The sequence below is a fragment of the Neovison vison genome, chromosome 4 (assembly GCF_020171115.1).
Source record: "Neovison vison isolate M4711 chromosome 4, ASM_NN_V1, whole genome shotgun sequence".
Taxonomy (NCBI): domain Eukaryota; kingdom Metazoa; phylum Chordata; class Mammalia; order Carnivora; family Mustelidae; genus Neogale; species Neogale vison.
In genome coordinates, this window is record NC_058094.1 from 170,864,194 (window position 1) to 170,880,978 (window position 16,785).

Below are 16,785 nucleotides of genomic sequence, written 5' to 3' on the forward strand. Positions count from 1 at the left end.
TAGATGGAATTTTCTCATTGTGTTTCCCATAAAACACATCATAGGACAAAATTAATATTTCACATTTATGACAAATCCAAAAAGAAAAATTCTCAAAGTATGGACACCAACAAAAGTCCCTCAACATTAGGCATTTCTCAAGTTGTATTAAGCTGTATTGAAGCAGTATCCAATTGTTCCTATAAAATAAAGTTTTACCCAATAAAAGATAACAATAGATTACAACACAAAATTTTACTAAAAAGTAATTAAAAATAAGAGTAATGCCTTTACATGTCACCTTGCTATAGTAAATAAATCCTAATAAAAGTGACACAAAAGCAAAAATCAGTTTCAGCAAATATCACATAACAGTAACAAATAGAAAACATTTCTTTAAATCCTCAAATCCCCCAAAGATTTTTTTAAAGCCATAGATTTCCTAAGTACTGGATACACACCTAACGTTCTGTGTTGTGAACAAGGTGGGAAGAAGACACTTGCACTTAAATCTTGAAGCATCCCGTCCTGATGAACCCAGAGAAACTAATTTCTGCCATCAGAAAAGTCCTCCACCAGAACACCAAATAATGATATGCGCTGCTCTAAAAGAAACAGCAAGCCGGGTTCTGGCTCTAGGAGGTCTCTCGAGGTACAATAATATAAACCTGATCAATTGCAATTAAAATCTGAACAGAGGCTTAGAACTTGAAGTCTTGGTGCATTAGTTCTTGCCAAAAGCAGATGTGATTGTGAGCTGGAAGCAATTTCTCCTGGTAATTTGTGATGACACTGGGTAGTGCAGCCCCAGATTCCCCAAAGACAAACTCATCAGAGACTCTAATGTATGCATGACACATGAGGTGGCTCTTTTTAGAGCTCAATTAATTGGGCTGAACATTAAGACAGCAAGTTCAGGACTTTTTTTTCCCCCTTCTAGAGTTGCTTTTCCCCTCCTTTTAAAGCAATTTTTTTGCCTTACCTTCTGCAAGCCATGTTTCCTGTAATTGACTTAGATCTTGAAAGAGTTCTAAAAAACAAGTCAGAGACATAAACAAAAGATTTGAAAAACCTTTAGGCTCCATTAAATGGAAACGTGTGTCATGAAATTGGTATTAAGTATCAATTTAATTTGGGGAAAGGAGTCAAAATAAAAAGAAAATAGGATTCATGACTTAAATACCTCAATAATCCTGCCATTTTAATGGCTATTAAGCAATACTTCTCTATGAAATTCTTTTAGTGAATTAAATAATGAAGGCAATATCCCTACCCCCTTTAACAAATAACTTAATAAATAAGATTAGGGACATCAGATATACATATACTAGGATTCAAAAAGGCTCAGGTGAAGATGTGCCTATCGTGTAAACCCTTCTTAAATAGAGTCAACTCTTGCAGAGAAAAGAGTAGAAAGACTGACAATCACTTTCTTTTTATCTTCTGAACCTTATATAAAAGATGGGAACAGTACATGGTATAATTCTTAAAGCACTGTATGCTTTGAGTTTCAAAGCCTCCAAACTAAAAGGGACAACTTTTAAATACAAGATCTTAGAGGAAAATTTCTGCATTAATAGATTTACAAAAGTCAAAGTGAGATAATTCCCTGGCACCTGTTTATTATCAAGCCCAAAACTGTGTATTCTGTCATAATGGGAGGGAGAGGGTATCCAATATGTATGAAAATTTGAGTTAGGTTTCAGAATTCAACATGCCTAATCAAAATGCCAAACTGAAATTTGATAATTAAATCTAAGTAATTAAGTTCATTATGAATGCTCCCGTATAGTTGGAATACTTCATAATAAATTGACCTCCTAACCAACAGTGCATAGAAAAAAAAAATCTGTAACCTAATCTCCCAAACAGGTATACTAATTATAAATTAGGCCTTAATTATGATTCAGTGAACACTTGAAGGCCCATAAACAAAATATTATGACCTTACCATGTAGTCATCAAATCATCCCTGAAAAGTTTGCTAACAGTAAACGGTTTTAGTGTAAGGGGAATGGGATATCAAACAATGATATACAGCTTTTAACTTCTAATAAAGTGGAAAGGAGAAATTAAGTAGTATACCTAGCTGCTTACTTTGTCCCACGGTGTTGGATATTTTTAGATTGTTACCTCGGTGTATGGGATTAGTTATGTACCATATGGACAAGAGTACTTAAACACAAAAGAATGATTAAAAGAAGGATGTCACTGTTAAGTTTTTATTTCCTTCATTAGTTTGTGACAGGGCCATAAAATATCCTCCAGTGCAAACTGTCACATTATGTTAATTGCTCCAAGTAAAAGTCTCAGTTAAATGCAGTGATTTGAAAGATTATTATTTTTAAGCTAAGACTGAAGTGCTCCTCTCCTTTATGAGGATGGAGAGGATAGGTAAAGATCAAACCTCACCTTCTGAATCATGAGCCAGATCTCTGTTAATGAATTTTCTTTTCCTGACATTTGTTGGTTTCTCGTTACAATTTCTCCCACGCTGATTCTACAAAGGGAAAGATAAAATCCTTTAAAAAAATGTAAACCTCAGATGTCACACACACAAAAGACACATGCATATATAAGTCTGCGGGATCCTTTCCCTAAATAAAAGAATAAAAGTCCATAGTATCAATTCTAATACTCATTTTCAGCGTTCACTTGACGGTGAAAGCTTAGGCTGAGAATTCAACAACCAGGGAGAGTTGCTTCCCAGCGCCAAGCTAACACACTACTACTTATCAGTCATATATTCATGGCATCTCAGCATCAAAACAACATTAAGCAATCACACTTAAAGTCGTTTTTAGCTGGATCAAAGCTAGACTAAAATACCGTGAATTTTATTCTCTCTCATACCACCCCCCAAAACAAAAAATAAAAATAGAGTGGTGAAATTAAAAAAAAAAAAAAAAGCCTGAGGAAAAAAATGAGACGATAAAAAAAGAAACAAAAACACCCCATGTAAACAAAAAGTGTCAGCATTTGTCTCAACTTCATTCTTTTCAATGTGGCAGACAAACCCAGCCAAAAACTTTGAGTGCAGCAGCTGCTGCTGCCCTCCGTCTCCTCTTCGACTCATCTTGGGCACTTTAATCAGAAAAAAAAAGGGGGGGGAGGTCTTAAAAACAGAACTATGCCTTATCCAAATCACTGAAAGGTAAGCTCATTTTGAAGATTGGGCTTCTAGAAGCAGAGTCGCCCTACAGTGGCAACAAAGCAGATAAAGTATCTGCAATCCCAGCCCCCTTACCCCCTCCCTTCTCATTCTCTCCCTCCTCCCCCCTCCCCCCCTTTGGAGTCAAGTTTATAAACAGCAACTTTCGAACTGATCACTCACATTGGTGACCATGTAAGGCACTTGCTGGTCATAAAATCCATCCATTCTGCTTCTCTTCGCAAATCTCAGCTGAGTGTTTTATATTTTGAGCATTTAGCTGGAGATTTCCTCGGGATCTGGACTTCTATCAACCTAGAGGGGAACAAGATGGCTTTTAGGCTTAAAAAAAAAAGTCATGAATGAAGCTCATGAATTTGCATAGCTAATTACCCTCCGACAGTCCCATTCACAAAAATAACCCTCCCTACACCGCCTCCTTCACCTGGATCCAAAGAGAGCCAAGAGAGTTCACAATTTACATATTTTCGGCAGTAGCAAAAATCCGAACAAGAGGCGATGTATTTATTTACACTCTCGATGTTTCCCTGCGCGGTCGGTGTACCCCGGGCAGCTCTGATTCGCAAACGTGTGCAAAACTAGCAATGGCGATCAACGAGACTTGCTTTGCACCTAACGGGACTAAAGAGACGGAGACACCTCTTTCGTAAGGATAGTTTTTGCAACCCACAACCATGCAATTATCTGGAGAGACATAAAAAGTTGTTGGAAAGACCCACCTGAAGGCCACGCTAGGCGAACGGCTGCAAAAAATTCCCTCCAAATTTAATAAAAACATTAATTATTGCCCAGCACTTCCCCTTTGGAAGCCGAAAGCGCCTCTGACAGAGCTCAATTCGGTGGTTTTTCCTCTACTTCTCCTCCAGGGGCCTCCAATCCAAACTGATGGATCGCTGCCTCCCATTGGCTCCGCGTCTCTTTCACAAGATCAGATTTCGAGCTGTCAATCAGGCGGCTTGCTGCCCCTTCTCGTGGATCTCTCGCGCCCCTCTTCCCAGCGGATGCTCCGTGGGCTGGCGCAGTATCCACAGCCTGCAAACGCCACGGAGGAAATCAACTGCCTTCCTAACGCGCTGCTTATTGTTAAGGCACTGAAGGGACACTGAAGCCATGTGTATCGAGTCGCTAGTATTCCTTACCGGTGCGTTTCGTCCACTATTGGGCTGATTGCCTCAATCACTTTTGTTCGGTTTGGGTATATACTCTGAAGTGCGACCCACCAAGCCCATGCCTCCTTACTCCCCCGAATCCTCTCCCTCAACATCTCCAGCACCGCCCCCCCCCCACTTTTAACCTGATAAGGCGCCCACCTCGGTCCTTAGACTTGTTTCCACTAAGCTTTTGGCCCAAATTCTTTGCCCGTTTTTCAACACCCAGCGCCACTTTTTAATGGCCACCCTCAAGTAAAACAAGACCCTATCATTCATGGGACAGTAAAATAAAGAATCTATGAGTGAAAGCACTGAGGAATTGCTTGTTAGGAGCGGTTGCGTTGGGAGGGAGTTTTAGCAGGACCACAGACCAATCTAGGTGAGGAAAAGTATAAAAAGCAAATGTATCCTACACGTGCACGGGGACAAGATGCATCCAGCCCACTGTGGAGGTGGGGGGGGGCGGGGGGAATGGAGTGGCTCAGATATCCTAGGGACCCGCACGTTTCCTGAGCTTTTGTTATGTACACACGGAGGTAGAGGGTGTCACTTACTGTACTTGACGCTTTCACTTCCTCTCCAGCTTTTTAAACCGCCAGAGCCCGGAGCTGGGGGCGAGCGGTGATGGGGCTCGGGTTTCAAGGACAATGATCGGGATGTTAAAAAGTGTGGGATGCAACTCTGAAACCACTTGCCCTGACGCGCCTATGAGGCTTGGAGCTGTAAAAAAAAAAGTCGCTTTGGAAGCAGCCTCGGCCCGACAGTAGATGGGAGGCCGTGAGGATGGGACCAGGCACTTAGTGGTGTTGAAATTCTCTTGTGATCCTGATGGCGATCAGAGCTGGAGACCAAAGGACGTTTCCGGCAGCTGTTTCGCCCGTAGGGAAACGTGCTGCAGTTCTCAATTTCTATTTGAAAGTTTCCTTCCTTAAATGCAACGTGATGGAGACGCATTTACATGAGAGTGTGAGCCCACAAGACTCCATTCCAGACCCAAGGAGGGAACTAGGAGGGTAAAGATCTATGTAAAAAATATATATATATATTTTAAATAAACAACAACAGAAAAAGTATTAACTGGGAAACACCCAGTAATTGTGGACAGCAAGGACACCCACGGTGCATTCCGAAACTAGTGAGTACGAGCAGCCCGTGCAAACGCGAGCACCTACAGGCATTTTGGGCGGGAACTGCACTTTAACCTTGGCCACGGAAGGGTTCCGGGCACAACCTGGGTCTCCAAGGTTCTGGGGTACATCGAGGGTGCAGTCAGGCGGGGAGCCATTAGCAAGGGTGTCCTGCCGCCCAGCATTCCCAGGATAAACCAGCCTGGGTAACGTGAGAGCAACAGTTTCCAAAGACCTTCTCAGCGGCCAGAGCCTGACGGGTATCCAGGGCAACCGGGAGGGGGCGGAGCTTCAGGGTAGGCCCCCGCGAGGTGCTCGCCTCAGCCAATAATGTATCGTATGTTCCCAGCCCATTGTTGTTTATTGCTGACCCCGCAGCGCTCCGCTAGGAGATTGGCCGCTTCAAGGGAAGGGGCGGAGCTTCTCCCGCCCCTGCAACCACCTTTCGGCTCCATTCACAAAATTCCGGCCTTTCCTGGTCACGTGGTTGGGGGCGTGGAGGGGCAGGGGAAATGACACAACAAAGGCCCAAGTTTCCCAAACCAAAAAACTTTTTTCTACCCCTCTATCTCCGCTATAATTCGTCTCTGAACAAATACTATTTGAGGAAAAGGAGGCTTAGGTCTGAGAACAAGAGGAAAGGAACTCAGAAATTAAAGGCTCACGGGGCGACAATCTCAGGGTGCACTTAACTACGAGAAAAGCTGCGAAAAGGAGCGGGGAGAAAGCCTAAGGACAGACTACTAACTTGGGCGTCAAGCCATTGCTTTTAGAAGTGCAAAGTTCGATTGCAGATTTCAGTTTTCTCAACCAGCTTCCTGTAGTTTTCAATTTTACCTTTCATTCATCCCACAGTTTCCTTGTTAACTTTTTGAACTTTCATTTAGGAATACTGCAGGATTTTTCTGGCTGACAGTTTTAGTTTCCACTTCCCAAGTCCTCACTCTTTCACAGGCTCCGCAAAGCACTCCCCCTTCTCCCCACCAACGCTACTGCGCCCTAATCCTCCGATTTTACTCTGTAGTGAGGGCGGCGGAGGGGCGGGAGTGGGGGGGGGTGTGCTCCATAGTTCCGCCTTTGGATTCTTTAAACGCACTCAGCTCTTAACTATTTGATCTTAACAGTAATTGAAAATGATGTTATGTGAATAAGCAGACAGTCAGTCTCGCTACAGCTCAGTTTTGTTGAGACAGCACAATTTTTCTGAGCTAAATGTGCCCCTCTAGCAAGTGAACTATTGGACCATGCTCCTTTCTCCCACTTTTCTTCTGCCCTTTCTCTTTCCTTTTTGTGCTATGATACCTAATGAAACACTAGCTTTTAGTTTGGCTGCTGTTTATCTTCTGGGTTTGGCACTGGGAAAAAACAAAAACCAATAGACCTAGATGCCTAACATATTTCAATGACTGAAAAATTCGTTTTTCAGAAAAAGTTGCCTGTGGAAAATGTCTATAGAGAGGAAGCTGTTCTATCCACAGAGAGGAACGTCAAAAGTTGCTCAGAATTTCCACTACTTTTGAAAGTGAGTCTTTAAGAAAAATCAGCTTAGTAAATGCCAGTCCTTGAATGGAAAATTTCATTTTGGCAGGATTTCAGGCAAAGAATGGCAGAGAAGAGGCCAAGAGGCTTTGACATTTATTTACTTGTATTTTGAAATCCCATTTGGGTTTTGAAATAGAAGCTCTTGAGAGAAAGCCCCCACCTTAGAAAAAAAAAATTCATATCTAAGTTTGGAAAGATTTTAACTTTCATATAAGCTACTTAAATCTTTACAGTTCCTTTGCTGTTATTTAATAAAATAAAATAACATTCTTTAGTGGCTTTTCTGCAGTTAACTTATTATAGCATTATACTGAAAATGCATGATGTTAAATGATGAGTTTCTAAAAGCAGCAAAAAAAGAAAAATTATATTGCTTGTTTTAAATTATTAATATGATTAAAATTAAATAAAATTTGTTCAAATTGGGTTGATTATTAAGTAAAATAGTAACTTTTATAATTTGTTGCTTTATAGAGGGCACAGCTTGCATGGAGCACTGGGTGTGGTGAAAAAATAATGAATACTGTTTTTCTGAAAATAAATAAATTGGAAAAAAAATTTTAAAAAAAATAAATATAATTTGTTGCTTAAAAATATATAAAGCAAATTGTTTATGGCCTAGTTTGCACAGAGCTACATCAAATAGGTAAGAAAAAAAAAATCAACTACTAAGTAGCCAAATGTGCAAAGGAAATAAACAGATGACTATAATTCCAAAAGAAAACTTAGAGACCTGCCAAAATGGTGAAAGATAATTAATAGCTTAGTGGGTTCCCTGTGAGAAGAAAAAGCAGGGATTTGATGGGAGGGTGGAGCCTAGGAAGAAGGGAAGGTATCAAAGAAACTGAAGGTCTTGGGTCTCACTATCAAACCTGCCATTATCAGCCTGGGGCTATCTGCAAACTTCCCAAGAAGAGGAAAGGCAAACACATGATTTAAAAAATCTTAATTATACAAGAAGTCAGAATATTATGCATTTAAAAAATAAAGAATATTAGCCCCACATCAGGCTCCTTGCTTGGAGAAGAGTCTGCTTCTCCCTCTGCCTGCCATTCCCCCACTTGTCCTCTCTCTCCCTCTCTGTCAAATAAATAAATAAAATCTTTAAAAAAATAAATAAGAAATAATGTTAAAAAAATTTTTTATTACCCAGGGATGTCAGTATTGGGATAAGGGCACTCACATATATTGCTGGTCAGAATGTGACTTTATGCAACATTTTTTAAAGATTTTATATGCAACATTTTTAAAGTAATTTTACAATATCTACTGGATCCTAAAATTGGACCCCATAATCTGATTTGGAATCTACTCTATAAAACTAAAAGCAATGTGCATAAGAATGTTTGCTGAAGGATTATTTTAGATTTTATTTATTTATTTGACAGACAGAGATCACAAGCAGGCAGAGACACAGGTAGAGAGGAGGAAGCAGGCCCCCCTCCGAGCAGAGAGCCTGATGCGGGGCTCGATCCCAGGACCCCGAGACCACGACCGGAGCCGAAGGCAGAGGATCAACCCACTGAGCCACCCAGGTGCCCCACTGAAGTATTATTTAGAGAGGGAAAAATTTAGAAGCCATTTCAATTCCCATCAATAAGGGAATGGTTTCTGTTTTGAAGTTTTTATTTTCACTCCTGAGAGTTTAGTTTCAGGTGTGCAGGACAGTAACTCAACACTTCTATGCCCGCTGCTCTTGACAAGTGCACTCTAATTCCATCCCCTGTTCAACCCAGTCTCCCTCAGCGCTCCCTTCTGGTAACAATCGGCTTATTCTCTATAATTAAGAGTGTTTCTTGACTTGTCTCTCTCTCATTTATTTTTCTATACTTGTTTGTTTCTTAAATTCCACATGAGTGAAATCATATGGTATTTGCCTTTCTCTGACTTATATTACTTAGTGTTATACTCTTTAGCTCTATCTGAGTCATTACAAATAGCAAAATGTCATCCTTTTTTATGGCTAACTAATAGTCCATTGTTTAAAAAGCTTCTCCGCAATCAATGAAACAATGAACAAAACTAAAACACAACCTGTGGAATGGGAGAAGAAATTTGCTAATGACATATACAGTGAAGGGTTACTATCCAAAATATATAAAGAACTTAAAAACTCGACACCCAGTAAACAAATAATCCAATTAAAAATGGTCAGAAACTTGAACAGACATTTCTCCAAAGAAGACTTTCGGATGGCCAATTGACCATGCAAAGATGCTCATCACTGATCATCAGGGAGATGCGAATCAAAACCACAACGAGCTATCACCTCACACCTGTCAGAATAGCTAAAATCGACAACACAAGAAACAGCAAGTACTGGGGAAGATTTGGAGAAAAAGCAGCCCTGGTGTTTGACTGGTGGGAATGCAAACTGGTGTGGCCACTGTGGAAAACAGCATGGGGGTTGCTCAAAAAGTTTAAAAAAATATAAACTACCTTATGATTCAGCAATGGCACTATGGGTATTTACCCAAAGAATACAAGAAAACTAATTCAAAGGGATACATGCACCCTTATATTTACAGCAGCATTATGTAAAATAGTCCAACTATGAAAGCAGCTGAGTGTCCATCATTGATTGATGCGTGTCTAAAGAAGATGTAGTATAGATAAGGGGATGATTTTTAAAAAGTATTATAGTTTCATGTTTTGAAGTTCAATTTTGGTTGTGTCGCTGTTAAAAAGTATGCAATGGGGCCCCTGGGTGGCTCAGTGGGTTAAGCCTTTGCCTTCGGCTCAGATCATGATCCCAGGGTCCTGGGGTCGAGCCCCACAGAGCAGAGAGCCCGCTTCCTCCTCTCTCTCTACCTGCCTCTCTGCCTACTTGTGATCTCTGTCAGATAAATAAAGAAAAAAAAAATCTTTAAAAAAAAAAAAAAAGTATGCAATGTCCTTGGTTCACAAACTTAAGATTGCATAAGAAACTACATGTTAAAAATTTGGATTCCTGGGTAGATCCACGGAGTTTCTAATTCAGTACGCCTGAGCTGGGGCCCAGCAAACAAATCACATACAAATCTGGTGGCAGGGCATTTTGTTATAATTGGTTTCTAAATCTTTCTTAAGAAACCTGGATTGGACTTCTACTAAAATCCAAAGGGAGGCCTGCATGTTTATTAGCAAGGACATGTTTGGCTTGACCCACAAAATGTTGACCCTCATGGGGAAATCACTGTCAACTTCTAAAATTCAGATTTCCAGTACTGCATGACAAATGAGAGCATGTAATAACACTGAGTCCAAATTCCTTCATGGCTACAGTAGCTGGAGCTGAGCACTGTTACTCCTTAAGGGGTAAAGGAGCATGGGCTCTCAATTTTACTATGGTTCACATTCTTCCCCAATCCATTTTTTTCTTGTTAATGTTACCCAGCTGAGCCCTGTGAGCATTTGCATGCGTCAACCCTGATTCCCATGTGGCTTATCATGTCAAGTGAAAAAAGCATGAGACAGAATAAAGAGAGTAATATATCCTCTTTTTGTTCAAAACTGAAAATAATGCACATAAAGGTATACATATATACACATACAAAATACACACACACACACACACACATAGACACCATAGTTTCTCAACATTGTTTCATTACTGCCCCTTAAGGAAACTTTTCAGGCATTTTTTATCCCTAACTGCCCTCTCATTAAATTTTAATATCAGAAATATACTGTGTATCTGCTCATGTCCTGTAATTCTTTGGAGAGTCACAAACTATTATAATTCTTAACGGCTATTCCTCCAAGAATGCATTTTCAACACTTGGGGGCAATATCACCCCCAATGAGTATGTACAATATATATCTATGCTTCTTTTTTCTTTCTATAGATACTATATTTATCTAAAAATGTTGATTTTTTTTAATCATCAAAAAGGATACGACCATTTTTATTTTTAGTCACATGTACCTCAGTAGATCTGATTAATGTGAAGTAAAAGGTAACTGAATGTACATGTACCTCAGTAGATCTGATTAATGTGAAGTTAAGGTAACTGAATTTTTCTCCTAGTACTTATAGGGGTTGGTTACAATATGCATGTATTACAGTCAAGTTTTTTACACCACTGAAAGAATGAATGAATTAGTAGTTTAGATTAGAATTAGTTTTGTAAGAACCGAAGACGTTTCCATTTGTACAAGGTCAATATATGTAAGTGGTCAGGGATCTTTTAAATGATACATAATTTGGAATAATTATGCTTATAAGCAAAGAACAAAATACAAATCCTAAACTTTCCTTTAGAAAGACGACACCTTACATTTTTAAAAACCAAAAGCATGGCATTGGTAACTTTCAAACCAACAGCAAAAATAAATAAAATAAAATAAGTAAATTAAATTAAAAAGAGTAAAACAGCAACAAAGTTCACCAATCTCTACTCTTACAGTTGTTTTCTGGACCACAACAAGAAATGGAGATATGGTTGCTATACTTTCCTCAAATGTAAAAGATGGATTAGTTAACAAAGGCAAAAAGGGTTCTAAAGGTCCATTTCAGAAACTGAATTTTATTCCTCTGGGACACAACTTGAGAACACTCAAAATAACTAACAAGCTAACCTTTTATGTGTATTAGACATTGGAAGGAATAGTATTTCCAGGCTGGCTTCCCAAGGTAACCTCCTCTAGAAAGTCTTCCTGGAAAGAGTTTGTTTTACCCAATTATGATCCCCAAAGGAGAATTAGGAGAATTCCTCCTTCTTGGCTCTCAAAGGTGACATTTTTCCATAGCTCTAAATTATGTGTAAATATTTCTTACTGTCCTTCGTTTGATAAACTCCTTAGGATCTTGATTACAATTGTGTCCTTAGTCATTGACACAGAGAAGGTGTCAAATGCTTGCTGGAGGATGAATGGATATCCAGTAAATGGATAGCATGCTCCTGAACTGCCTTGCTCTACAAATATAAACAAATTTCAAATATTTAAGCAATGTTATGAGCAATGACTTTCTGAAAACAAAAATCTGTTGGGCAATTGGCAAGGGCTGACTACCTGAGTAGAAATGGCTTTTAGATTAAAATTTGCTCTAAAAATGAAACAAGATGAAACCAGAGAGGGTGACAAACCATAAGAAACTCTTAATCTCAGAAAACAAACTGAAGGTTGCTGGAGGGGAGAGGGTGGGACAGATGGGGTGACTGGGTGATGGACATTGGGGAGGGTATGTGCTATGGTGAGTGCTGTGAATTGTGTAAGACTGATTAATCACAGACTGGTACCCCTGAAACAAATAATACATTATATGTCATTAAAAAAAAAAAAAAGAAAAGAAAAGAAAATTAAAAGCTACACTCAACTGAATATATTTCTCACATTTGTAGGTTTATCTCATTTAGAAATAACAATAACAACATTCTTTGTGATTTGTAAAGCAGTGATATTTATGGGGCCAAAAGCAAAGTATCTGAAATATAAAATTCAGAATCATAGCTTGTACAAATATGACCTTTTAAAAAATTTATTAAATGAAGGGTTTGTACTCGATGCCCTAGAACACTTTTGAAAGCAACCCCCTGACTTTCTTACTTTTAATCAATCACAGAACAGGAGAAAAAAAACAGTATAATAGAAAGAGGATTGGTCTCAGAGGGTCATGGATTTGAATTATTGGCTCCAACACAAGGCAAATCACCTTATCTTTCTAGGTCTCAGTTTCCACATCTATATAATGGATATAAAATCTATTTTCCAAAATTGCTGTGGGGGAGAAACGGGCTGATGTATTTAAACTGCAGAGTTGGTACTCCATAAAAGTCACGTTTCTTGTCTGTTGGAACTTTACTCTAATGTCAGACAACAGATCTCAACTCTCAGTTAGTCCTCATTGATGCCATTATTTATATTCCTGTGACCTTCCGGATGACGTTTAGAAATGTCCCTGAGTGTCCCTAGGAACACTCAGCCTGACTTCCTACCCACGTTTAAAACAATTTTCTACCTTCCCATCTATGTGGGGACCAATTCTTGGTCTCTAATAATTATCCTCCTCAGGCCAGGGACTGACACAGCAGAACCCTCCCCTGGTCTCTGGTGGCTGGCTGGCTTGACACCTGACACAAGAGGCCAGTCATCTTGCCTCTAAGATCTCATTATAGGGTTCAAAAAGTCTAGGATGGTAGTTGAAGGAGAGAGAGAATTGACAAGAAAGCACAACAGAGAAAGTAATCTCAAGAAAGTAAAATAGAATAGATGCCCAAAACAGAACAGTTTCTAAAAAGGAGGCAAAAGAATGGCCTCATGTCTGTAACTTCCTTAAAACCTAGAAAGTCTTCCTTGAATGAGGGTCACCAATGATACTTAAGTCAGATTCTTGGTATTTGAAGAACAATGTGTCTTTGAACTTCGTAATAGTGATTTCACTTCTTTGTGATGTTCCTGAATTCCCTTTTATATTTAAAATGTTCCTTTTGTCCTGAATTCCTTCTCAAGTTTAAAAATAGCCGTTTGACTACAGGCATTTCATGTAAGCACATCAAAGAAAGCTACAAATCTTCTTTGTATCTGTATGACACACTCTAAATAAAACTCAGGTTTTTATTCTTGGTTCACTTCTATATTCCAAATTGAAGTTACACCCTGTTTCCATTCTGTCAAATATTATCAATGCTTATTAGTTTATCGAATATATTTCAGGGCAACACAGTCCACCCAGAAAAAAAGTTAATTATGAACGAAAGCCTTACCTTTGTTCGGAAAGATGGGTGTCATTTGAGTCAATGAAGGAAGCCATTATCAGAAAGGCATTCAGGAAACAAAACCCCATTGCCTCAGGTGCGTGTATGGAGGAGACCTAAAAACAATTTAGCATTTAGAGTTGGAACAGATATTTTTTCCTATACATACACACATTTTTCACACACACCCCCGAAATCCACTCAGAATTCTTAAAATAATAAATGTTATCAGTTAAAATAGAGGAAAAAGCCATGACATTCATTATAGTTATTTATATATTGTTGTTATTTGAATCATTTGTGACACAATTGCAGATACCAGTGCTTGATTCTGGATGATGTAATCTTACAGCAGGAAGAAGCATTGGTAGGTAGCTCACCTAGTTTGATATCAGCACCATAACAAGTCTTATTCTCCAACACATCCAGCCATACTTAATAAGAATTTGTTAACTTAAGGCTTCAGTATCTAATAAAATCATCAAGAACACTCCACACCATTGTTTCTCAAACTAACTGCCCTGAAAGACTCATTACTTATCTATACTGTGTAACAAACACCCTCCAAATTTAATAGCGAAAATCGACCGACAATTATTATCTCACAGTATCTCTCAATCAAGAATCTAGAAACAACTCAGTTGGGTGTTTTTGGCTCAGGGTCTCTTTTGAGACTGTAGTCAAGCTGTGGGCTAGAGCTGCAGTCATCTGGAGGGAAATCTGCTTCTAAGCTTGCTCATGTGGTGGTTGGCAGTCCCAGATCCTTGTGACTACAGGCTATACAGCTTAGTTTTTCACCACAAGGGTTTCTCCGTAGGGCTGCTGATGACATGGCTTCCCAAGTGCAAATAACCCAAAAGACAGAAAGCTCGAGATGGAGGCCCCAGTCTTTTATGACCTAGCCTTGCAAGTCACAAACGATCACTTCTGCTCTATGCTATTGGTCACAAAGACCAATCCAATATGAGAGAGGGATGGCACAAAGCAGTGAATATCAGGAGGCTGTCATCATTTGGGGACCATTTAAAGGTCTCTATAAGACTTTTTTTTTTTTTTTAAGATTTTATTTATTTATTTGAGAGAGAGAGAATGGGCAGAGAGGAGGGTGGGGGGAAGGGGCAAGGGAGAAGCAGGCTCCCGCTCAATCCCAGAGCCCTAAAATGATGACCGGAGCCTAATGCAGATGCTTAACCTACTGAGTCACCCAGGTGCCCCATAAGGACATTTTTCTCTTAAAAATATCCAATCTATCAGAGTCAACAGATTTATTTGCCATTCGAATGTATTCAAAATGGCTTCCAAAATTAGACTTAAGGCTCTACGGCAACAAGGACTTTCTCTGATTCATGGCTGTATTCCTACACATAGTTGAGTGATGTCTTGAAAGATTTAGTAAAAACATCCTATTTTTAAAGCTGTTAAACCAATGTTCCAGGCTAAATATTTGCATCCCCCTCAAAACGCATATGTTGAAGCCCTACCTGGAATGTGATAGCATAGGGAGATGAGGCCTCTGGGAAGTAATTTGGGTTAAATTAGATCATGAGAGTGGGGCCTCAAGACAGATTAGGGGCTTTAAAAGAAGAGAAAGGGATTTCTCTCACACACACCCCTCATTTCTCCCCCTTCCCTCCCTCAGTCCCTCTCTTCTTCCCTCCTTCCTTCCTTCCCTCCCCAAAGGTCCCTCCTTTCCACCCTCTCCCCTCCCCATGCTCCCCTTCCCCCTTCACAAGCAAGCCATGTTGGCACATAGGAAAAAGCCAGGCTATGAAGAGAGAGCCCCAGAACACGACCATGCTGGCACCATGATATTGTATTTCCAATATTAAGAACTGTGAGAAAATAAGTGTCAGGCACCTATTCTATAGTATTTTTTTTTTATTCTATAGTATTTTATAACAGCAGCCTGAGCAGACTAAGACACAAAGGAAATCGAGAACTTAGAGGAACAATACCATTTAGGGATTTAATACTCCAGGGTTGGGATATGTCTAATAATAACTAAATCCCTTATGCTGAAGTTTGAATGTATTTCCTACTATTAAATTCTCTATTCAATATTCATTACCACAGTGTACCAGACAGTGTCTTACATGAGAAGTGCACAGATCATACAGCATCCCCAACCAAATGGGAAGCATAAACTAAAAGAGATACAATAGCAACAAAACACCCCTTTGGAAGGACCTTTCATGACATGCCCCCATGGTTCTCCTACTCACTCTCTCTAGCATATTAATTTGTCTTATTTTCATCATAGGATTCAGTTTGTGTAAGATTTTCTAACTCGTGTACATATGTGTCCTAGTTTTTGTTTCCTTCCTGACCCCTCCTCTCTCCTCCTCTGCCTACCACAAGTTGTAAGCTCTAGAAAGTAGGGTAGATCCCAGTGGTCTTAAGGATTGTTTACAAGCCTGCCTAAAACTGGACTTGGCTCAAACTAAGCATGCACCACGTACCCCTTGAATGAATACAGTTAATTAGAAGCATGTTCAAGGCAAAATGGAATCTTTCACTCTCTTCTATAAATCCTGTCTCCGAATGTCCATGCCAGGGACCTCAAATTCCACTTTTTCTTGTTTATGCTTTCACTTAGGGTCTTGCCTCACAGGCTTTGTTCTGCCACCGAGTCCCCTTCTGCTAGATTCTGCAATTGTGTGGAGCCACAGAAGGAGCCCAATATTCTTGCTTCTGTGCAGTGATTCTGCTTTTATCATTTACATTACTTAATTTAGTTTGGAACTAAGTGATGTCAATGGGAGTTTTGCATGAATAAGGACGGCAAATGAATCTGTTCCAATTAAATGGAAATTAAAGAGACATTTTCGAGGACGTTTATTCTAAAAATCTATCTGCTTTGCAATTAGTCTCATGTAAAATTATTTTTTCAGTAGTCATGGAAATCACAGGTAGCCCACTAACCCAAGATGAGTAAAGTAGACAATTTCCTCAGAATTATAAAAACTTGAATGGGAAAATGTTTTGTTTTTAATTAGAATTTGTTGTTGTTGTTGTTCATTTTTAACTGTTCTCATTTGTGAAACATAGGAGGGTGAGGGATGAGTGGGAAGAAACACTGAGCTCTGCTCTGGGCACTGAGCACTTTATATATTGCTTGATTTTCTCATGGGGTCTTG

General features: G+C 39.5%; 1 protein-coding gene across 5 annotated transcripts in view; it reads right to left on the bottom strand.

Annotated features, from left to right (window-relative positions):
• Positions 1-4,155, bottom strand: part of ETV1 (ETS variant transcription factor 1) — a 93,964-nt gene extending 89,809 nt beyond the window's left edge. Inside the window, exons 1-5 of one of the 5 annotated variants that reach the window (XM_044246125.1) lie at positions 3,871-4,154; positions 3,576-3,772; positions 3,314-3,445; positions 2,392-2,479; positions 962-1,009 (exon numbers count right to left, since the gene is read on the bottom strand). In XM_044246125.1, the coding sequence (XP_044102060.1) occupies positions 962-1,009; positions 2,392-2,479; positions 3,314-3,358 (181 nt within the window). In that variant the 5' untranslated portion in view covers positions 3,359-3,445; positions 3,576-3,772; positions 3,871-4,154. Of the gene's footprint in view, positions 1-440; positions 724-961; positions 1,010-2,391; positions 2,480-2,968; positions 3,084-3,113; positions 3,209-3,313; positions 3,446-3,575; positions 3,773-3,870 lie in introns of those variants that run through there. The other 4 variants (XM_044246126.1, XM_044246127.1, XM_044246124.1 and 1 more) reach the window with 4 other exon arrangements.
• Positions 4,156-16,785: the final 12,630 nt, after the last annotated feature.